The following is a 23,544-nucleotide window of genomic DNA, read 5'->3' as shown; positions in this document are numbered from 1 at the left end:
AGGGATGTTCTCTCTTAGTATGTCTTGTGGTCTGCCGGTTGTGTGTATTCTTGGCTGTTGTGTGTGTCTGTGTTCTTCGGGTTGCTAATGTCTATGCCTTAGGAGGGACGGATTCGGACGTGATCGTGGTCGAGCCCTGCTTACCTAAGCCATGGATGAGATACGCGGTAAGAGTATGACACGGTCCCTACTAAGACACTATACAGGACAGCTCTACTTTCCCGACCACCATGACGGCGGAAGGGTATGACAATACTATAAGAGGTTGAGAGGTCCTGATCGGGAAGTGAAGATTGTAGGGGCCCGAAAAAACAACCAAGTTTCCTTAGTAGGAGAAAGTCCATCCCTAGTCATGAATCGGCACACGGCCGGGTGTGCGCCGGACTAAGGTGTCGTTGGCTGCGGGGCCACCCCGCCGTGGTTCTTCTAGAAAGGGGGCAGCTAAGACAAGTGCTTCCCCCCAACATTGTAATCTGTACAGATATGTACAGCGATGGTCCCTTTCCTTCCGACCTATCTACATGATACATCGACTCGGCCATCTCCGCTACCGAACGTGGCAGACGTCATTGGTCGACTCTGAGTATCCACTCTGGGGGTCAGCGTTGACCCCCAGAGCGGATTTCTTCCCCGCCAACCGTCTTTCCCTTCTGGCCATTCCTGGCCTTTAAGGGAACAGATGTAGGGGAGAGGGCCGACATGTGAAGAGGAGGCTGACAGTTACTTGGACCCACTACTCCGTACTATCATTACCTACTAGGGGCTGGGCATCTGCATCTCCATTTCCAGTTTACGCGACCGCCGTTTGGTCTGATTGTCGTGGCCGTCCCTGGTCCTGGTGAAACAGGACCGGAAAGTAGAACAGGACCTCGGGTTCCTCGGTGGAGACGTGCAGGAATATCAGAGCACCACCAGAGGCGACGCAGCTGCACAGCAGCCCAGAATGTATCATGTAGTGGTATGTCTGGCACAGAACCATGGCGACAACCGTGTCCCCTTTGACGGCCGGGCCCGGGGAGCCAGTGCGGGGCGGGTTAGCGGATGACGCCGTATTGTCCGGCTTCGGTCTAGGCGTGGTACTGCCCCTTAACCTCGAGTGGAGCGCGCTTGACTTCTCCACTGGACCTGCCGGAAGAAATCGTCGCCTGGGTGCGTCCCTAGGATAGTTTGTATCATAGTCGCGGTCAGCTTATGGGCAGCTTTGCACCCACCAACAAAGCAGTTCGTCTCGGTGAGATCCTTCTCTCTGACTAGCACACCCCAGCGGTCTGGGGAGACCTTCTTCACTGGCGACCGGGATTTTGACGGCGACCGTTTCTTAGACGGCGGTGGTCCATCATCCTCCACGCGGACCTCGTCATCCGGCGTCTCGGATAGGCCGATGGCAGCGTTGCGAAACGTGACGCGCTGTGGATCCGGAAGCGTCTTGTCGTAGAAGCGCCTGATGATGCTCTTGGCCGGTCTCTCGATGGCAGTCATAATGAAATCGCGGAGATCATCCTCGTTCCTAAGCCCACCAGAGCTCATCTCCTCCCTAGTAGACTTCATATGATGTAGCGATGGGAAGGGTTTCTCCTGTCTAAAGGTGCCCTCTAGCTGGGCGAACCTGGATTGATGGATGCTAGTAAAAGCGTCCCATGGCCGTAGTGTAACTGGCCGAAGCTTCCCCGTGGTCTTGGCGGTTCCTCCTAACTGGCCTGAGCTTGGCTGTGTGATCTTGAGCTGCTGAAATAGCTCCGTCTCGGCCAAGTCAAGAAGCTGACGGAAGGTGGATGGTTCGATTTGTTGTTCAGCGGCTTGCCTGCCGCGTCTTTCCTCCTCTTCGCGTGCCTCAGCTGCTTCTCTCTGACGTCTCTGCTCTTCTTCACGTGCCTCCGATAATTTTAAACGTGCCTCGGCCGCTTCCAACTGCCTGATCAACTCAGCCTCTCGAGGGGTAGGAGTAGACATGGCGACGTTTACCGGGATACCAGGACGCCGGGATACCAGGACGCTGCCGGAGTGATGCTGCCTGTGAAGAAGGCAAGAGGAAGGCTTTCGGGGTGATGAGTATGCAGCAAGTGAGTGACGTGCGCCGATATGTTTGGCCTTGTTCCTCAGGTGGGTCCGGCGGAACAATCCGCCGGACGTGCACATTCTCTCACATTAGCTAGATCATTGCAGGAAGCCTCATCTTCTTGCTACTACAGGATATCAAGTTATCCTTCCGCTTTCGGGTTATTCGCAGCCTCACACTGACAGGTGTGATCTGCGTGGTGACCCCTTTAGGAAGGTAACGCCGACGCACAACACAACCACAGAATCGCTTAGACCTTGCATAAATATTGGTCGAGTCTACGGCTACACCCTCTGCACAGATGGACCAATGCTGCAAAAAAAATTTTTAAAAAATTTTAAAAAATAGAAACCCATTCCCCCCCCCCCCCCCCCAAGATTTTGGAATGTTGTGTATGACGCTGCCATGGACGCAGCTCTCTGATTACCTTATAAAAAATTCGGCTACGTGCATAAACTTGAGTCACGATTCGTAACCTTTTCAGGAAATAGATATACTTCAGTTTTGTTCCTCCAAATATCATGCTTTTACTTGTGAACATGTCTACAGCTGTATCGGCGATACAACTTTGTGACCCCAACACTTCCACACGGCGTCGGTCATCAGTATCAGTAGACGACGGAGAAATAGGGATTCCAGTCCCAAAGCAGTACTATCAATCTTCTCGACCATGGCTACTAATCAATTGTTCATCAGGCCATTCGTCCCGATCGAATGCATCCCGAAAGAGGATGGGATTCTTCGCAGGTTCCGGAACAGCTGCACCACGTTGAATGAGCAACGTACCAATCTGTCTCCGTGACGTCTACGCGGCCAGCAGTTGCGGAGTGTGACCCTCATGATCTTCGGATTCCATCGATGACGAGGAATTCGCAAGGAGAGCTTCGGCCATTTATTACAGCTCGGTGGAGGGGCAATCGGCCGTCGTGGTTCGGAATCGTCGAATCCGCTCCATTCTCAAGCAGACGCATGACCGCAGACTCACGTCCATTGTTTGCTGACAACCAAGATGATGTCCACCCATCTTCGTCCTCCAAGTTGACGTCGGCGCCCTCATCGAGAGGTACCTTTACGATGCCTTCGTATCCCCCTAACGACGCAGTATATAGGGCATTCTAGTAGCGTTTGCCCTGAGAATTGACGTTGGCGCCGTTGTTGAGCAGTAGCTTCACGAGGCCTTCGTTTCACTAGAACGACGGAGCGTGAAGGGCATCAGTGTAGCGTCCGCCCGGGGCGTTGACGTCGGCACCCTTATCGAGTAGCAGCTTTACAATGCTTTAGTGTCCCCTCCATGTTGGCGCCCTTTTCCGAGAAGTAGCTTCGCGAGATTTTTCAAGCTCTTACGCGCCGCAGAACATGATGGATGTTCCTGCCGGTGAGCCTGTAGGCCGCAACTCCTGGCGATGTAGGCGGAGAGCCTGTGCCGCAGTTGGTACACCTCCCTGCTCGTTAGAATTTGCATTGCCACCGTCGTGACAATTTCTGCTGCTCCTTCGCCGATGGCTATATGATCTGCCCAGAACTCTGCTGCGTAGCCTGCGAGGTGGTATCGGCTGGTGATTTCCTCTACTGGCCAGTGATGAGGAAGGTTGAATAGATGGTCATGCAGACTTGTGTCGAGGCTGCATGGTCATGAGTCTTCTCAAAGTCCCTGGTAAACGTGGCATGCAGTCGATCCGATACAAGCCATTCTTTCACCGAAAAGTGGGATAGCTGGAGCTTCTTCTTCTCGTGCCCACAGATTGCTGGTGCCATGATTACCAGGCTGGAGCAGTAGCATGTTATCTCATCCGGTACAGGTAATCGATTGTCCATGTCGAATCCAGGGTCATTCGTAAGGGATACCATAACCGCATCCCCGAGCTCGCCAACATTCAGCGGGCGTCCTGAATACGTTAGAAACTGCAGAATGCGCTTCGCTGTAGGCAGGTTCTTCTTAGGGATCCGCTTCAGAATCCGGTCGTACGTCTCATCTAGTGACTCTGGCAGCTGTTGCAACGCCTGCCGAAGTTCATCAAGACGACAGCACGTGGCTAGCTCCTAGAGTTGGCATGCCACCCCCCCCCCCCCCCCGGAACCTATGTATATAAGTAAATATAAATATATATATATATATATATAAATGTATCAACAGATACATCTCCTCTTATATCTATATAACAAGCTCACACGCCATCCGCTTTCCCTTCCACAGCGCCGACTTGATCTCCTCCCGGACCTTTGGCCTTACAATCCATCGACTCAGCCCGGGATCTGTGTGCACCCTTGCGTGGATGTACCTGGCGTATGTCCCTGTCGACGAGTTCGGTCTAGAGCAGGATTATGGACGATTCAGCAGTCCAGGATCGAATGCTGGCTTCGATTGCCTGATCCGGACGGTTAGTCGCTATCAAACACACCTCGAGATTCTGATGGGAACCGTGGATCCAGTCAAGAAAGTCAAGCATCTCTCTCCTCGTTGAGCACTCGTCGAGCGCATCGAGCACAATCCGCACATTCCTGGCCGACTTGAGCATAGCGTAGAGAGTTGATTTGAGCGAGTCGAGCAGCGGCTGGGATTCGCGACTCTCACAAGAAGCGTACAGTGAGTCTGGCAGCGGCCTGACTCCTGGTGCCTGGCGATATAGTTGGTTGACGAGAGACCGCACCATACTCTCGACGGTCTGTTTCGCCGTGTCGCTAAAGTCAGAGGAGAAATAGGGGAGAGGCTGCGTTCCTGTGTGGGCCTGCTCCAGATGCTTATAATGGTTGAGCTGAGGGTGATCTTTCCGCAACCCGGCTTGCCGTTCAACCAGATGAACCGGTGAGCTTCTCCCTTCCACAATGCAAATTAGTTGCTGTCTAGGAACCACTGACCCGTGTTCTCGTGGCGCCGGCCCAGGGCCCTTGCATAGTTGGCCGATGGTTCGGGAAGTAGTAACCATCCGCTTGTATCGTCTGATCTTCTATGCAAGTTGGCTTGCTGTGTCTGTGCCCGAATATCCAGCACATCCCTGTAGGCTTTGTACCTGTTAGTCCGTGTCTCGAGAATTGTGCGTGTATCGATTGACTGCATGTGGTTACCAGCTGTTAGATGACTCACTATCCTGAATAGCCTTGCTCTCCGCTTGCACCTCTCTAAGGGGCACATTTCTGAGAAGGTCTTTTGCATACGCTGCCGCTACAATGGCCGCGTAGCCCCGCCAGTCCTCGCTCTTGTGCGAGTCGGAATAGTCGCATATGCCTCGGATGACCAGACACTTGAACTGGTTCATCAGACCGGCCGTCTCCATCTCGAAGCAGAGCACGCCCTTCTCTTCTGCTAGGCGGTCGCGCACTAGGGCGTCTTTCATGACCTGGTTGGCGGAGGCGATCAGGCCGTAATGCACCTTGGGATTGTCCTCGTCTTCACCTCTTGGCTTCCGCGGTACGAGGGTCGCGTCCCCAAGCCCATTACAGGATGGGCACTTCCCGTCGGAACCCCCCACGTGAACACTGTCGCTCCGAACCAAGCGATCCGTCGCAGGGTCGGGACGTTGGTACTTCTTGCGCAAGCGAGGGTACTTGCTCAGGACATTTTCGACAAGCTCGTGAATCCGGTTACCTTGCATCTGGTATTCGGCCTTGACAGCCTGGATAGCTGCCTGGAGTATCGTTGGGGGGGCGTTTTGGTGGCCGGTGATTTTGAAATCCCGTCCCTGTAAAGTCTTGCCAAAGTCATACTGCAGCACAGCGCCGTGCTCGCCGCTATGAGAGCTGACCACGACATCGCCTAGACGGATATCCTGCTTCGCGGTCGGGGAACCGCCGCCGATGCCGACCATGAGCCCGAACCGCACATTCTTAAATGTCCTCATCATGTCCTTGGCAACCCTAGAGGCGCTAACGAGGCCATAGTTGGAACAAGGCAGGCTCGCGATGACAACATTGTGTACGCCGATGCGGCCGAGGGTGTAGACGTTGTCGTCCTGATTGTCGTAGGAAGCAAGGCCGTCGTGCTTGTCGTCGAGAAAGGCTTGGGCTGCGACATACTCGGTCGCGGTAGCGCACACCCACCCGACCCAGTAATCTTCTGGGTTCGACATGGAACTTTTTGCTTGCGGGAGTGATCGTAGGGAATGTTTGGATTCTCTGCTCGAAACTTCTCAGATGGGTCGGTCCTCGCTTGCTGGTAGAAGTGCCCACATCAGAATCAAGATCGTACCTCCTAGTACTTAGAAGACGCAGCGTCGATGCGGCATATTAGGCCATCGCGCCCCGAGGCGCCATGTCCGTATGCCGGCTCCCCGTCAGGTTTCAATACTTGCACTTTCTTTCAAATGTGCACATTTCTGGGGCGGCAGGCTGCTGCGCCGCACGGCCTTGGAAAAAACTTGGTCACTTGCCGGTGTTTGCAACGCGTTGCCATCATGATTAGCCCCCAGAGCGGCTGGATTGGGCGCGCCTTGGGCTTCCAGTCGGGCATCGGGCATCTCTGATGATACGCATAGGCATACTGGTTTCTGTCGCCTCACTTCGATCCCGAGATACTTTTGAAGGAGTGAGGGAGGGAGGGAGAGGCAGCGCATGATAGATAGAGTGTAGTATATAGTCGTAGGTGCTTCGCCTATGACGTCCAAGATCAGGCCCCTGGGCAGCGATGAACATGCGTTGGATTGTTAGAATTCTAGATTTTGTAATAATTGACGGCGTTAAACGCCCTTTTACCCACCACCCTCTTGACCACGGACTTACCTACTCTTTTAGCTGCCCTTTTGAGACTTTCTCGATTTATCTCTAACTATTATAGTATTGATGATTATTGCCTTGATCAGAGCCGCGTCGATGGTGGCTGCGACGGCTTGACTCTCGTCTCACAAAAAGAGGCGTGCCCTTCTCGTTTGGTATGCCTTGTGGTCTGCAGGTTGTTGATATGTGTATTGGTTGTTGTTCTTGTCTATGCTAGAAGGGACGGATCCGACGTTATTATGGTCCAGTCCTACTTACCTAATCTATGGAGGAATACATAGATATACAGTTAGATATAATGAAGGAACAGTGAATAGAGGAAGGACTCATAGACGAGGAAAATATAGATGCTTATGCTAAATCTTGAGACAAGATCCTTTAGAAGAGGGGCATTATATTACGACCCGTTATGCGGCCTTTACGTGTACCCTACATTTTTTCTTACTTATCACCCTTACATTCACTTATAAACAACTACCCCGTTCTAGATTATAGTGATCCCCTACGTGGCTCACCGTGATCCCTAGATAGATGACCACGATCTATACCGAAGCTCACTACGATCTAAGGGATATAAATCTAGTATGTAGTTTACCCCATTTTCATAGCCTAGTCACTCTCTACCTAGCTATCAATAACATAGTTAACGCTTCTTCTAAGACCCTAGTTCCTTTTAGTAGTAGCACCTGCGACTATAACTGCCTCATTGCTTAGTTCGACATCCTAACTGTCTCGCCAATATACAACGACATCATCTCTGTCTACCCTATAGCTCAGAGTTGACCCCAACGTCACATGTGGACACCGAAAAGTCACAAACCGGACCAGGAGATCTCGTAGCTGGGATCTACCATGTCTCGCCTTGGCGCTCCGCTAGCGGCCCTAAGGCTCCCCTGCAATATTAACAGCATGCCTACCATTCGGCATGTCACTGGTAGACCAACATCCACAACCATGTCGGCACCAAAGCAAGCCGAACACTTTTGGCTCGATATCAAGAGGGGAGTAGATAAGCGAGTGGTATCCAGACCTCCGGGCCCTCATCCTACCCGCCATGGCATCTTTCTAGCGAGCGAGTGGGTGAATTTTCTCCTTTGAGGAGGGTCATGGCATGGCCCGACTGGGAATAACGGGTGGAGTGAGGCCAGCAAAGGCGGAGGCATGTGAGCGTGAAGTGTATAGATGATGACCGTTTGGTCACTCTATAGTTTCCAACGTGCTTTGTTTCTGCATCAAGAGTAGGAACAAAGTCGGATGCTGCAAAATCCTACCGACAAGTTCGCGTGCAAGCATCCATTCATTCGCTAACTTGGCAGCTAGGGGGTTTGTCTTATGAGTAAAGAAATTGCCTGTTTCTCCCCTCGACGAAGATTATAAAGACCAAGTCTAGAATTCGGGGAAAACAACCCAACCTAAGAGCGGGTCTCATGTTCCCCAGCTGGTCCCCAGCTGGTCCCCCTCTGGTCACGACCCTCACGACGGGCCTTCTTTTCGTGCTCACGCATATCACGAGCAACCATGTGAGCCTCAAGCCGGTGATCAGGCTGAGGACAGGGGACGTGGGGACCAAGGTCTCGCGGCCCCCCATTAGGATCGCGCTAAAGTGGCCACATGCCTGACGCCTAGAACAAGCTCACATCAGAGGCAAATAGAATGGATCGTGTACTGGGCATTTGAGTTGAATGATGGTTATCACTGCCCACGTACATGCGATTCAGGTCTCGACATAGAGTGAGCTCTGACCTTTATTCGCAAGCTACCCCTGTGGGATACAGCACGCTATCTGTTCTACTACGACCGGATCGTATATCCTACACGCAAGTAGATAAGAGAGGAGGAAAGGGCGTGTACAGAGCAGCTCGACCTTTCTTGCGTCATCATCACGTCCTTACATGGCGTAGACTGACGTTTGGTTCAGTTCTAGTTAAGGCGTAGGCAGAAGAGGTGATCTTTTCACGATGGTGAGACGATGGTCACAGTCGCAGGTACCTGATTTTGGTAACTGGTTCAAGAAAAGCGTTCACTTCCGCGTCAATAGCGAGGCGAAGTGGAAAGAGTGTTTAGCGGTAATCGGGTACTTGCAGAGCTTCACAGGGTCGTAGTGAGTGGGTGATCCCATTATGGCTCACTGCATCGTAGTGAGGTGGTGGACCAAGGATCACGACGTGCTGGTGATCCATTCAGAACCACAGGCAGCATGGGTCGTGGTCGACGGAAAAAGCGGAGTATCCCTGGTCATGGGGTTGATCGACAGAAGGTGAATCGTTGTCTATCGTTTCTGGCCGTGACAAGGACTAGACGGAGAAGCATCTTTTGGATTCTTCGCGAGTGCACTATTGATAGCAGATCATGTTTCAAAAAAATCTCGCTTTATTTCACCACTTTCCATCATTCGTTCCTCCAACTATCCTCCATCGCTGGTATCCACCAGACTGCTCACAAAATGAATCTCGCCGCACCAGGTGCGCTGAACGTGGGGACATTCATAATTAATAGGAGGACATCCACGACTATCGAACTGCATTGACTATCTTCCCCATCAAGTCTGCCACGAACTCACCGCCATCACGGAGAAGATCCTGAAATGGCTTTCTTCCCCAGAGTTGACGTAGGTTCTTGTGTACCACCCCTACCACAGTCTCCCTCATCCTACAGCTAGGGTCGCTCGTAGACTCGTATATCTCGCGAATGCAGTCGACGAATTTCTCGCTTATCCAGAGTTGCTGGACTCTCGATTGAAATCGGTTAAACGCGTAATCGCTTAGTGTTTCAACGCCGAAATAATCTGCCAAGCCGTAGACACGAACATCCTTGAGCAGCTCATCGTCATCTACTTATCCGTTAGTTGCGGCTGTAATAGGAATAGCTCTCACCTAGAGCAGCATGTACCTTGCATATCCACCGACGATTGGCTTTCTTCCGTGTAGGCTCCGGTGTATATATACTGGAACAGCCTCCGATAGGCCTGTAGGCTTCCATCGTTGAACCGAAATCCGTCCGTAACGTTTTCTATAAAACCAGTATGGAAAGCTGTCCTGAAGTAGTCACTTTGGGTTGCTAAAATGAGACGATGAGCGGGCAACTCTAACGAGCCTAGGTATATTTTGACGTCCGTAAGGTGTGGATCGTTAAATGCTCTTAGACCATGTTATTTAGTGAAACTAAGCTTAGGGGCTTAAGATCCTACTCCTTGACATGATTCAGAACAACGGAGGCGCGAGCATCCTGTCTCTCGCCTTTCGAGTCTTGGAAGTTGTTGATGGGCATTGGCGTTGTTCTCTGCGCTAGGCGATGTTGGCCGAAACACTGCGCTATACGTCCCCGCTTGGAGAGATTGTTAGAAAACTTGGCTGATCTGTTGTTCGTATAATTTCGCTTGCTTCGGTTTTCTCGTCCCGCCCATGGCGGTGGAGAGTTTGAGGGGTAAGATGTAGCGGGGGGAATAGTCCATCGGTGGTAGCGACGGCAGTAGAAGCGGTCGGTCATATGACTACATGGGTGATACCCCGCTGCTAGGTTATGTCAGCACAGCCATCCGACTTGAGTGGTAAATACCACGCCGTCTTGTAGCTCCCATTTTGACACCTAGCACGATAAATAAAAAAGCCGAGACGGGTGAGATGCAGACGAGCGTGGCCCTTCCAAAGGGACCCCTGGCAGCCTTGTCGGCTTCGCAGCGAAGCGGATTGAGGGCTCCGCACACGACGCTGGTTTAGGATGCTGCAAGTACCTTTCCAGCTCCTAACACAGGCTCCTCTCCCGCCATAAAGCCCAGCATCGCCAACTTGGCGTTGACTGGAACCAGGGATGGTGGGACAAGGCCGAGGAGCTGGTTGTGGAGGTGATGGAGGCTCGCAGAGCTAGGTGCCGACCACCTCAACACACTGATCAGCATGAACCATCTTATATAGTGATCCCAGCACGACCTAAGTTTTTTTCACAACAACGACGCTTGGACCGATGCCGTGACTCAAGATATCACGGCCCGTCATGCGACCTTCCTTCACGTGCACCCCACATTTCTTTTCTCTGCCTTACTCATCACAACGTTCACTTACACCACCAACAAAGGGATCATCACGATCACTTGCTCTGGGAAATGATCACAATGATCACCATTGCGATCATGGCCGCACAACCCCCGATCATTGCGATCGCCCCGGGCACGCCAATGATCGCCCAGCATATAGTCAACCTCATTTCCTTAGTCCAGTCACTCTCTACCCAGCTATCAATACAATACAATAGTCAACGCTTCTATTGAACCAGTTCCCAATATAAGCACCTGCGACTGTGACTGCCTCATTGCTCAGTTTGACGCCCTGACGGCCTCGCCAACATAAAACGACATCATCTCTGTCTACCCTGCAGCTCAGAGTTGACCCAAACGTCACACAAGACGCCTTTCTCGGCCGCAGCAGCGGATCGCCATATCTTGCTCCGTTCAACTAGCTTAGCATCTATTAATATGATAGTCATCGCTCCTCTTAAACCAAGTTTCGTCGCTGGATTTCATAGAATGACGTGCTGATAAGACAACAAGCCCTTGGTTGCTCCATACACGCCCTTTCTTCTTCTCTCTTAATTAGGCGTGTAGGGATAATGATTCGGCTTAGTGGCATAGGTACGTGCTATATCTGTTACGGCCTGGTTCACCGTCGATGTTTGAAAGAGCTGTTGCGTGCCACAATGATTGCAACCATTGTAATCATTGACCAATCTTCTGCTCTATAGTTGAGCGGTTTGGCATAACCGTTACACTTATAACGTTAAACAATTCAGTCAATCAATTAGGCACACTTTCGCATCGCAAAAGGTCCCTTGGTCCATGTTACGGCCTTTGGAGTACGGACACTAGGACACTGGACAGTCTTAAAACATGAAGTCGAAAAAACGAAGGTCGGGATTATGGAAACAATAGAAGACCGACCGAGTCTAGTATAGAAAAGAAGGTAGAGTCGAGGCTAAGAAGGCTTGGAAATCATGATTTACGAGAATTCGCTCGGACTTCAATGTTTCTTCGCCTGTTTTTTCGAGGTGAGTCACTTGCACTTGCACTGATTCCTGAAAAACAACCCCTGGGTCTATCCGTAATCGTGTCGGACTCGCTTGTATGTTTCTATTGCGGGCGCTTCGGTCCCTTGGAGGCAGCTTGGTAGGACCGCATGATGGATGGTGTTGTGAGATGGAAGCGCCTTCTAGGCATAATCTCAGCCAAGGCGCACCTGCAGAAAGGGACGTGTTGATGGGAGAAATGCAACGATTTCGTAATGCCAATGTCGTGCCAATGTCGAAGGTTAGTGGATGGAGGGAGTCGATTGGGTGAAGGGGAGGTCTGGCGGCGGACCGATGTTTTTCCAGGGGAGGTCGCGTCTCAACACGCTCAAACACCGCATGCCTCATGTCCTGTGCTTCAAAACAGGAGGTTTTCCAAACTCGTCCATACTCGTCTTAATCCTCGCACGTCAAGCAACGCCGGCAGATGGCGTTTCAAAGCTACACCTCCTCGCCGACGTCTGGTGATAAGGGCAACATGGAGCAACTTGGACATGTGAAGGGGCCTTAAAGGGGCATATCCGCCTCACCTCGAACCATGTTACTATTCACGCACGGCTTCATCTTCAAACCCAGCCAAGGCAATGCCAGTGGATCTCTCGGCGGGCCTCGGCGTTTTATCTCCCACCATCTCCCACCACCATGGGTCCTCAGCTTCAAACACCATGGAATTCGATGGTGTTTGAGTGGATGGAGAGTGAATGGGGATATGTGCACGACTCCGGCACGACTCCACCATGAGGCTACGACTCTACGGGAATTGCAGGCATCAGAAGGCCTTCCCGAAAGATTTGCCCCCACAAGTGCTTATACCGACTCGAGCTGCCCCCCATCCAGTTAGCCTCCTCTCACATGAGATCTCCCAGGAGTATCATTGCCTTCCGTTTCAGGACTCCCGCGGTCCCCTGCCGCTCAATTCAGACCAGATTCTAACCTTACTCCGTCCCCACTATTGTTGCAGTTCGGTTTGACAGTCTCTCTTCGCGGTACAGGTCCTCCTTTCTATAGCAGATGGTCGGCCTTTCGGTAGTAGGTAGTGCTATCCAGCTCCTCATACAAATACAAGTCCCTCACTCCACCATTATGCTCTTCACCCATTCAACCATCCCATTCACCTTCTTTGAACCTCCTGTGGAGTCTTTCTTTTACACTTTTATTTTTTTTAAAGCATAATTTTCACGCTGGTCGTGCTTTATATTCTTCAATATGTATTACTCATCTTCTATCCTTCCTTTCATCGCCCTCATCGCATCCGTTCACTCTCACGGTGTGATCCTCAAGGCCCAGGGAGACAAGGGCGAGAGTCAAGGTTTCCTTCGTAAGTTCCTCTCACCAAAGACCTTCAGACTTCCATCTTCTCATACTCATTCCCCTTAGTCAACGATGCTCTTCCTCGTAACTGCACAGAGATCAGCCCTTGCCAGCTCGACAGCACCATCATTCGTGATGCCGAGATCAAGCAAAACATTGTCAACGGTTGTGGTCGTACGGAGCTCAGCGGCAACATCGACATCGGGGAGCAGACCGAGAACGAGATTGCCGCCAACAGAATAACATCTGTTCAATCTGGCTCCACCATGGAAGTCACCATTCACCAAGTGAATGCCGACGGTGCCGGTCCTTACGAGTGCGATATCGACATGACCAGCAACTCCGGTACTTTTACTCCTCTCAAGGTCACCAATAACATCCCCGGCGAGAACGGTCTCTCCCAAGCCAAGGAGAAGAACTTCACCATCGAGGTTCAGATGCCCGACGACCTGGACTGCATCGGAGGTACGTGACCCACCCCCGCCCACTCCACATCCACTCCGCATCCACTAACAACCCCTCCTAGCCTCCACCGGTAACATCTGCACCGTCCGCTGCCGCAACAACGCCCTCGCCGGTCCTTTCGGTGGCTGCGTTGCTGTCCAACAAACCGACAACGAAGGGCGCACGAACGAGACGGCCGCCGGTGTCGACACCAAGCAGTCCCTCGAGGACATCAGTGAGCAGATCCAAGTAAACAAGGATGACCTGTCCGCAGCGCTCGCGGCAAACCAGGCTGCTGGCGCCGCGGATGGCAACGCCGGTGCTAGTGCGATCGCGGCACTGACCACTGGAAACCCAACGGCCACAGATTCGGCCAGCGAAGCTCAGCAGACTGGTAACAGCGATGACAACAATGACAACAATGGTAACCAGAACAACAACAACAACAACAACAACAACGGTGGAAACAGCAACGCTTTCGGTGGCGGCAACTTCGGTGGCGGCAACTTCGGTGGCTTCGGCAAACGTGCCGCCAGGAAGGCTGTGAAGTTCTTCGCCTAGAAGATTATCTCTCGGCTTTCCCTTAGATGCAATAGGTCACCCGATGCAAGGCAACGGCGACCAAGAACCAAGAAATCTACGCTTGTACAGACTTTTTCAGCCTTCTTATGTCTTTAGATTTTTTCTTCTATGGGTAAGAATTTTTATGGGCGAAGAAAGGAGAGGAAGATAGGTGGTGAGAGATGAGGTGATGTGTTTTAGGGTGTTGGAAAGTGTAGGGAAGGGAAAGGAAGGTGAAATGGGTAAAAATAGAAAAATACAGTAAATGGTTATGGGTCGCCAAATTTTTTTATTCTGCCAAGAGGATATGGGATTTTTGACGAATGATGTGATGCGTGTTGTGTGTCACGGCGCGACGCCGTGGACACCACGTGTTACGGCCTGGTTCACCGTTAATGCTTAAAAGAGCTATTGCGTGACATAATGATTGTAACCATTATAATCATTAACTAATCTTTTGCTCCGTGGTTGAGCGATTTGGCACAACCGTTACACCAAGAAGCCCCCTTGGTTACCCTAGACCGGGCCCGCTCCAGATGCCGGGCTCCACCAGGGAGCCCTGACCTGTATGACTAATCCACAAGATTGTATATGGCCGGTAGATAGCTTCACTCCTGAACGTAGCTCCTTGAGCTACGTCTTGTATCCAGAGCGTGACCTACCTTGGCAGTGCCTGCCCGTAGCAATAGACTGATTCAACCCGCCGTGTCCCCGCCCACCTGTCCCTCCTGAATCTGCCTCGTGACAGTAGGGCTCTTTTGGAGCCTAACGGGGAATGCAGTCGTGGAATTTGGTGAGCAAATCCGTCGACGTCCTCAGCTTAGTGGTGGAATACTGTTACGGCCCGTTATGCAACCTTCACGTGCACTCCACATTTTTTCCTTACTCATCAACGTCACTCTCACTTACACGCGATTACTACGATTATCATTAAATCACAGTAATCGGTCCATGACCGATTACCGCAACTCCTTCCTAATCACCCAGTATATAGTCAACCCAAATTCTCTAGCTAGAACACTCTTTCTGCCCCAGCTATCAATAACAAAGTCAACGCTTCTATTGAACTAGTTCCCAATAACAGCACCTGCGACTGTGACTGCCTCATTGCTCAGTTCTACACCCTGGCGGCCTCGCCAACATAAAACCGACACTTCTCTGACTACCCTGTAGCACAGAGTCGTACCAACCGTCACACCTCGCCTAGTACACACACTAGCTAACGCCCGCGCGCTACTATGCCCACACTATATCCATCGCCGGCAGACTCATCGACCACGTTAATAAGATGGACAAGGACCTCCTCGACAAGTCCTTTGAGAAGACGTAGAGCCGCTACTTTAAAAAGTTTGCCGAAACCTACGACAAGGCCGTCGGTGTCAGTTCCGACATGTGCTCAATAGGCTTCTGGTTCTTGTTTGTTCCCTGCAAAATGACAATAGGAAACAGGAGTCAATGTGCTTCCCCAGACGGTGGCCTCTAGGACACGGAATTATTCTATATAGGTACTTAGCCACACTGGAATATCAATATAAGATTGCGTACGTGATATGGAAACGGTGTCTTCGCGTTAGCGTTTTTACCGACTCAAAACGGTGGGATGAGGAGAAATATAGGGGTTTGATTACCGTCGATTACGGCGGTCGAGCCGCCATTTTTCTAGGCAAATGCCGCCGAAAGAGGCGGACATCAAACACTAAAACAGAGCTTGACGGGACCCCGTATTTTCCACTGGCTATGGTCGTATGTATCTGCCTGTTCAAGTTAGCCACCTTATATCATGTTCTTTTGTTACCATCTCATCTTCGACTTCCCCTTGTGCTCTCTTCCTTTTTTTTCTTTCTTCTTTTCTTTTGGGACGTGTTCGACTATATATGTTTTTGTTGTGATTATGATAATTTATAGAGATTGAAAGTTGGGGGTTTCTTATTAAAACTATCACTCGTTCCAGTAACGGGAGGGCTGTCAACCCGTTATGATAGACGTGTTGTTTCTGCTCTCTTATATATATATTCTATTACTACCATCTACTAGTAATAACATTTACTACCACAACAACACACACACACACACACACACTATTTATCCCACTCCTTGTACCCCTTCTGCCTCTGCCTCGTATTCCAGCCCAGTTTCCCGCTAATACTATTGATCCAGTCCTCGCTACGACGGCCCTCGGCCTGGACCGAGGCGAAGGGGTACCTGCTGGCGCTGATGGTGACGTAGTCTCCCGGGTGGAGCTCGACGCGCTCCCTCCCGTCGAAGCTGGCCCACGACGACGTGCGCGCGTCGTAGGGCACGCCGACGCGCAGGACCATGGTGTCCGGGAGGATGATGGGGCGGAAGGACAGAGCGTGTGGGCATATGGATGTCACCAGCATGACCGGGTTCTCCGGGTGGCAGAGGGATCCGCCCGCGGCGAGGTTGTAGGCCGTCGACCCTGTGGGGGTGGACACGCAGATGCCGTCGGCCAGGATGGAGGTGAAGTGCTCGTCGTCGCCGAAGAGTTCGGTGCTCGACATTGCTGGTGTTTCGGTCAGAGATGAGGACGGAGAAGAGGAGAGGAGAAAGGGATGATGATGATGGGGCGGATGCGGTGCGGTAGGGGTCGGGAACTCACTCGGGTTGGGCCCCCGATCTACGACAATCTCGTTGAGGATCTCAAACGTCTCGCCAGGCCTGTGTGTGCGCACATCCTCCTTCTCCTCGCCGACGAGCTCCTCCACCAGGTCGCGCCTCTCTCTATGATGATGATGGCGCTCGTGCTGATACTGATGCACCACGGCCTGGTTGTCACCTCCACTTCCACTTGCGGGTAGGGCCTCGGAGGGCGTGGACGGACCGCTGCTCTCGTCGCCCGTGGCGGGATCGGACGTGTCCCTTATCGGCTGGCTGCGCATGATGGTGCCCTCGAAGCGCAGCCTGAGGCTGACGGTGACGCCGCTGCGGAAGACCGAGGTCAGGGTCGGGGCGAAGCTGTCAAAGTCGAACTTGGTGAGGAAGCCCAGGCTGCCGAGGGAGAAGCTGAGGACGGGGGGCACGATGCGCTGGAAGAGCCACGAGGCGTAGAGGACGGTGCCGTCGCCGCCGAGGGTGATGACGAAGTCGAAGGTGTGCGGACGCTGGCGGCACATTCTCTCGTCCCAGTAGCGCAGGCGCGCGGCCACCGAAGACCGGGCGGCCTCGTAGCTGATGGGCCCGCCGTCCTCGTCCCGGCCTGACGCGTAATCGGCCGCCACCTGGTCCAGCAGGCCCTCGACGTCGAACCTCTTGTTCGTCCGGAGCTTGTCCTCCAGGTACACGACGTAGGGCGTGTCGCGATCCTTGTGCAGCAGCCAGCGCGTCAGCTCCCTCGTCTTGGGGAGCAGCTCCTGGTCGTAGATCTTGGTGAGGAGAAACACGGACCGTACGTGGAACCGGATGCGCATGCTGCTCAGGCGCCGGCTCAGCTCGCGCACCCCCCACGCCATGTCGCTCAGCTGCTTTTTCGACAGCATCCGGCTGCGCACGTCGTCCGAGTAGCTCGTCAGGTCCAGCTCCGAGACGCTCTTGGTCATCTCGCTCGTCCACGCCTGCTGGTCCGGCTGCCCGGCCGTCACATTGCTGGGGCTGGTCGGCTCTTCCACTATGCATTTGGATCCGCGCCGTCCGGCTTCAATTCCGACCATGGAAGTTTTGCCGGCGCCGTCCACGGTTGCTGCTATCGGCGTCGCCGACGTCACGGACAGCATGGTGTCACCTCCTCCTGCTGCTGCTGCTGCTGCTTCTGCTGTTGTTGTTGCTGTGGCTTTGCCGGCGCCATTGTTGTATTGTGTTTGCGAATAGGCCGAATGTGTGATATACTGACTTCCGTTGGCTCTGCACGCTCCGTCCGGCGGACGTCGCTGGTTGTCGAGGAAGTGGTGGACCAGACACTCGCCCCGTGTCGACTCGGCCAGCTGCTGCGCGCTCTTCAGACGCGGGGATGTCGTCTCGGATGCGACGAGGGAACTCTTTCGTCGGTACGGGTTTGATGGATCAAACGTCACCTGTACATGTCAGTAATCACTACAAGCAGCCGGAAATCAGAAGAAGAATCACACGAGTGGCAACTCACCTCGAGATTCTCGTGGTCTTCGTCACCGTCTGCACTGTCAGCAGCATCTTCGTGAAGCTCGAAACTCGGTCTTCCCTTGTGCGGGGGAGCTGAGCCTGACATGATCGTTGACCGTTGATGCAGGGTGTGTTCTATGTGTCGTCAGTGGCGATCGAGCACACACACTTTCTCTCTCTCTTATCTACCTTCTTACCGAAGGGCGGACCTTTTCAGTATGGCGGGGAGGAGAGAAGAGGGGCAACCGGAGAGTCCGGTGTGGGGCGAGTTGTTTCTTGGATGTTTTGACGTGTTGTCCGGTGGATCTTCTTTCTCCCTTCGAACCTCTTGTTCAGAACAAGCCGGAGGTATCTTCTATTTGGCCATGGTTTTCGATGAAGTAAACCGAGTGATATAAACATCAGCATCATCTGACGAAGGGGTTTGAGGAAAATCGTTGCCTGGAGAATGCCGCCGAGGACGTCATCGCTCTCGACGCTAGAACTTCTCCAAAGAGCGAGGGGATTACTAAGACACCGTGTTAACCGTGCTTCCGTTCTTACCCTGTACGAAGCATTTCTTGTGCCGAGTGCATTGAGGAGTGATCATGGGTCATTCATGATTGAGAGTCGTAATTCCGTCGTTCCTCCTCTTGTGTTTCCAAAGTTCCTCCTGGGAGAATTGGACATACTTGATGTCTGTTGGACGAGAACAGCTGTCTGGTTACATCATATGCACCACCAACCTAACTAACACCCCGATGACAATGTACCATTTAATCCTCACAGGAGCATGCTACATAGACACAATTCTTGAGTAGCCTCCCTTTCTTCTTATTCTTGTCATCACTATCCTTATTCCTGCTTTTTTTTTGTTCCCTCTCACCTCTCCCCTCTCCCCTCACTAACAAGGAAGTGGTATAATATATATAGCGTCCCATCCTTCCCGGAAGAAGACTCCAAACTCCGAGCGACAAACCTCGTCACCCGTCGAGGCGGCAACTGCCCCAACTCTCTCGAGGTGCTTCAGCAGCTCCTCCTCCTCCATGACCCCTCCGTCGCTGCTGTGAGACCCTACCTGGTGACGTGCCTCCCCGGCAGATCAACAGCCTCGTCGCGCCGGGTATTCTCTTCCTTTGACGGTCCGGGCCCGGACGGCAAATCACCCATCGACTTCACCCACTGCATCCATCGGGAGGGCCGCGTCGAGGCCGCGAGCAGCTATGCCATCCGCAGCGCCGAGACGGGGAGTCGTACCCTCGTCAGCTACAATGATCTCGACGATATGACAGTTGGGGAGTTTGAGCGTGTCGTCCGGTCGTTTGATCCTAAGCAGTCTACATGGTGGCATTTCGAGGTATCAATGTTCTTTTTTCTTGTCCTCTCTTCCTTCTTTTTATCCCCCTCTATTCATTCTGATCATGTAACTTCTGACTCTCCCCCCCCCCCCCAGGGTCGCATCCCAGACATCACCCTAGCATGTATAAACCTATTAAGAAGACTACTTCCCGGCGCCAAGATCAGCGTCGAGGTCGAGAGGCCAGGTCGACTCGGTCTCATGGATATGGCAGCCGAGGCCGACGTTGTCTTCTATTCACGAACGTGGGCAGAGGTGTGTACGGGGGACATCATCTCTCTTTTCTTCCTTTTCTCGTCTTGGTAAGAACACTATCATTTCAAAACTAACCCTTTCTACTCTGTGTCCAAGGATCAAGGTCACGACTCGGCAGAAGCATGTCTGAGAAACCAAGATATCCCTAAAGCGTATGTCCTAGGCCTGCACTTTGCTTTTTTTAACTGTTTCTTTCTGTCTTTCCCTCCCTTTCCTCCTTCCTCGAGAACCTAATTACTCCCCCCCCCCCCCCCCCCCCCCCCAAACACATTGACGACTCGACCTGCTCAAGCTCACATTCACGTGCGTGTGCACATTGCACATGTCTTAGATCCCTCGCCCTCTGTACATGGGGATCAAAAGGAGCCGTCGCTCTGTCTCGGTTCACCGGTCATGACTCTACAAGTACGAGTACTGCTGGTATCATTCACTGTCCCGTCCCAGGCAATGTGACGACGGTTGTAGAGTACGTTTGTCTCTCTTTGCTTTCCTACTTTTTCTTACACCTCTCCCTTCCATACGGTACCCCCCTCACCAGAATAGAACACCATGGACAATCACATTCCTTCTGTCTCCGCTGTCGCTGCCGCTATGAAAGTGCTTGCTCTCTTGTGACCGAGATCTCTCTCCCTGCTGACACAGACTGACATTGCTTTTTATTTTCCCTTGCTTTGTTCCTCTATCTGCCGAGGATTACTAGTTTCTCCATTTTACTGAGTATGACGTGTGAAATATAGCACCCTCGGAGCTGGCGACACCTTCGTCGCCGGAATGCTGTATGGGCTGCTGTGCCACGCTGACTGGGACACGGAGCGACAAGTCAACTTTGCCGTCCATCTGGCCTCGCTTAAAGTTCAACAGGATGGGTTCGCCCGACTTGGCGACGCGGTGCGTGAGGCTGGAATTGACTTGACATGATGGGTCAGCTGGTGGTGCAGAGCATAGAGTGTCAACCTCTAGGTAGATCACGATAGGTCAGAAGTGGATGTACACCAAGAGTCGACCGTGAACGGGCCTTCACCAGTCTAGCCCTTCCTATCAAGAGAGATGGAGAGGGCAAGATCTTCGGCTGCGCAACGGCTGAGAGACAGGTTTAAAGACTATGCATGCTGCTGCAATGCACGCTGCCAGGTGAAAGGTAGACCAGGTCGTTCACTTTGGTGGCGTTATCACTCCTTACTCGAATTCGAGAGGTGTCTGGATGATAATAGCACGACGTTGCAGTCTAGACCTTTCAACAGTTGCGAGTGAGCGGGACGTTCTAGGATTTTCATTCTCTGGTGAACGAATGTTGGCGGTAGTGGCGTTTTGCTTTTCCGTCTGGGTGCAACTTAGTTAGCAGCCTAGCAGAGAGACATGAGGGGCGGTCCCGGAGAAGGGGAGGGGGGGGAAGGAAAGCATGGTTTTCCTTTCTTTTTCCCCCTTTCCTCGCCACAGGGTTGAATTCCGACAGGTGTATTACGCCTCAGATGGGTACCCCTTCTTTGCTTTTTCTCTTCGCCTTGTCAACTTGTTCAGGGATGCTTGGGTGTTTGGGTGTCTGCGCACGGGCAGAAAGGCCATGCCATGCCGTCTCTGCTGGTTAGCTAGGGCGGGCGAAACAGGTAACGACAGCCAACGTCATGGCGCCGACGGACAGGAAGCGTGGTCTCGAGGGGCACGGTGGTTCTGCTGCCAGCGCTCCCTCGCCCCTCTGCCTCTGGCGTTTTGCGAGCTGACGGGATATTCTGGAGCTAATTTCTGGCGGTCGACTGAGCACACATGTACGAGAGTACGGAGTATCATACGCTGTGTGGACCGAGGAAGGAGGTGGCGGCGACGGCGGTGGTGCAAGTGCGAGGAGCAAGGGTCGTGGACGACAAATAACGGTTAGTGCCGTGATTCCGTAGCTACGGGCCAGAGTTTTTTTTTTTTTCCTTCTTCTCCCTCTCCTTCACCTAGTAGGATGTGATGATGGATATGGCTCGTATGCGTTGAGTAGTTGAGGATAATGCGGGGGGGGCGAAACAAGAGGAGGAGGCAAAAACTGAAAGACGATGGGAGGGAAAAAGGAGGGGGTGTGTGTGTAGAGATGGAGTGAGAGCAAGGGCAAGGGGGGGTGATGGGAGTGAGGAGCCCTGGAAAGTAAGTGAGTGGAAGAGAGGGGCCCCTGGTTGTCAGTTGCCGGTACGGTTACGGAGTACGGAGTATTGCGGTTCGACGTCTCGGGTGATGAGAGATGATGATCCATGATCCATGATCCATGATCTATGGGCCCATGGGACCGTGGGCCACGGGCCATATTAGCTAGAACAGTCAAGCTTAGCTAGATTGGGGGGATGTATCACATACGAGTACAAGTAGGTCGTATTACTTGTACGGGTAATGCTCGCAAACCGTTGTATTGCGACGACGCCACGACTACGTACGGAACGGAAGTAGCACTGCGTCGCGTACGGCTTATATTACTTGTCTGTATGTATTCCATATATATCTACACCAGGACAAGGTAGGTCGTCATCAGATAAGCCGCTGATGCTCTGTTGGTGACTTCTGCAGGCTTGCCAAGCGGGTCACAGAGAGAGAAAGGGGAGGGGGGGGAGAAAGCAAAACAAGGCTGCCGCGGGCGGGAATGTGCATGTACGTACCTGTTCTGCCAAGGAGGGGGGGTGGTGTGTGAGCACGTTGCATATTACTCCACAGAGAGAGAGAGAACCTGGGAGAGAGAGAGAGGTACGATACCTGTACTCGTAAAGAGGGAATTCCAAGGGCCCTGGTACGTGCGTAGGATTGGGATATTGTGATTGGAGCAGCGGCAGCAGCAGGCCAGCAGCAGTGAGAGTATCGGTAGAGAACCTGGCTCAGGGCTCACGTACACCCCCCTCCCTTGCTCCTTCCTTCGTCTTCCTTCGTCTTCAGTTAGCTCTTGCCAACTTTGCAACCCCACGACGAATCAGTCATGATGGAATCACTAGCACGTAGCACTAACAGGCAGTACATGTACGAGATATGTAGCACTGCTGATGCCCAGTACGAATATTATCATTCCCGTGGATGAGCACGACCAGACTGCGATACTCCGTGCTCATGTCCAAATATTGATATCATTCCCGAAAAAAAAAAAAAAGAGAGGTCAGGTGTGATTTACTGTTGTCAATAATACCACATGTATTAGCTGCGCTCGGTAGTTGCTGTGATACTTGTTATCGAGAAGGGAAAACATGGCGGCAACCTGTGTGTGTGTTTTTTTTGGGGGTTTTTTTTTTGGTTTTCTTTTTTTTTTTTTCATCTGAATGACATGCGGAGTATTACTACTCGTAGGCTATAGCCCGGATGCCTCTGAGCCGTAGCTTTGAGTCTGCGAGTCTGCCAGGGAGTGGTCCGAGTGGTTGGAGGTTGGCGTGGTCAGTCCGAGTGATCAAGACTACTATTATTACTAGACTCTGCTACATTTTATTGCACTCGTATACCGCTAGACACTAGCAGTGATAGCACTCAGCGGAGAGAGTACGTACCTACTCGGCAGTGTGGGTGGCCAGGTAGGTGGATGAACCAGGCCAGACCAGCGGAAAGGCTTTCTCGATATGTGTGCCTATCCCATCTTGGCAAATATTGTCTGGCAATGAAGGAAGGAATAGGGATTGACGCCCATATCTGTAAGTCGTAACATGCCTCGGATGTGAGACGTATGCAGAAGCCCGTTTGACTTGCGTTTTTTTTTGTTTTTTTTTTTTTTTTGGGGGGGGTT

The 23,544-nt window shown here is 52.3% G+C and overlaps 5 protein-coding genes across 5 annotated transcripts; 2 read left to right on the top strand and 3 right to left on the bottom strand.

The window, feature by feature from the left end:
* Window positions 1–790: 790 nt before the first annotated feature.
* Window positions 791–1,479, bottom strand: GMORB2_4529 (uncharacterized protein; the record flags this gene model as incomplete). Its single annotated transcript, XM_035466503.1, has 2 exons — window positions 791–1,125; window positions 1,212–1,479. 2 exons carry the CDS (start codon window positions 1,477–1,479, stop codon window positions 791–793), a joined length of 603 nt encoding a protein of 200 aa, XP_035318272.1.
* A 3,407-nt stretch (window positions 1,480–4,886) lies between these two features.
* On the bottom strand, window positions 4,887–6,120 carry GMORB2_4528 (NACHT domain; the record flags this gene model as incomplete). The annotated part of the gene is made up of 2 exons (XM_035466502.1): window positions 4,887–4,998; window positions 5,210–6,120. The coding sequence occupies 2 exons, from the start codon at window positions 6,118–6,120 to the stop codon at window positions 4,887–4,889; spliced, it is 1,023 nt and encodes a 340-aa protein (XP_035318271.1).
* Window positions 6,121–13,024: 6,904 nt separating this feature from the next.
* Window positions 13,025–14,134, top strand: GMORB2_4527 (Protein of unknown function (DUF3129); the record flags this gene model as incomplete). The annotated part of the gene is made up of 3 exons (XM_035466501.1): window positions 13,025–13,136; window positions 13,196–13,594; window positions 13,656–14,134. 3 exons carry the CDS (start codon window positions 13,025–13,027, stop codon window positions 14,132–14,134), a joined length of 990 nt encoding a protein of 329 aa, XP_035318270.1.
* A 2,078-nt stretch (window positions 14,135–16,212) lies between these two features.
* Window positions 16,213–18,299, bottom strand: GMORB2_4526 (NAD+ kinase; the record flags this gene model as incomplete). The annotated part of the gene is made up of 4 exons (XM_035466500.1): window positions 16,213–16,658; window positions 16,755–17,737; window positions 17,999–18,162; window positions 18,231–18,299. Coding segments are annotated over 4 exons (1,662 nt in total), but the record flags the coding sequence as incomplete, so codon positions are not given.
* A 525-nt stretch (window positions 18,300–18,824) lies between these two features.
* On the top strand, window positions 18,825–20,735 carry GMORB2_4525 (ketohexokinase; the record flags this gene model as incomplete). The annotated part of the gene is made up of 6 exons (XM_035466499.1): window positions 18,825–18,837; window positions 19,162–19,562; window positions 19,659–19,817; window positions 19,914–19,969; window positions 20,149–20,283; window positions 20,555–20,735. 6 exons carry the CDS (start codon window positions 18,825–18,827, stop codon window positions 20,733–20,735), a joined length of 945 nt encoding a protein of 314 aa, XP_035318268.1.
* Between the last annotated feature and the right edge of the window lie 2,809 nt (window positions 20,736–23,544).

This window comes from Geosmithia morbida (assembly GCF_012550715.1).
Source record: "Geosmithia morbida isolate 1262 chromosome Unknown scaffold_21, whole genome shotgun sequence".
In the NCBI taxonomy this organism is placed as follows: Eukaryota; Fungi; Ascomycota; class Sordariomycetes; order Hypocreales; family Bionectriaceae; genus Geosmithia; species Geosmithia morbida.
This window is presented reverse-complemented; position numbering and strand designations above follow the sequence as displayed.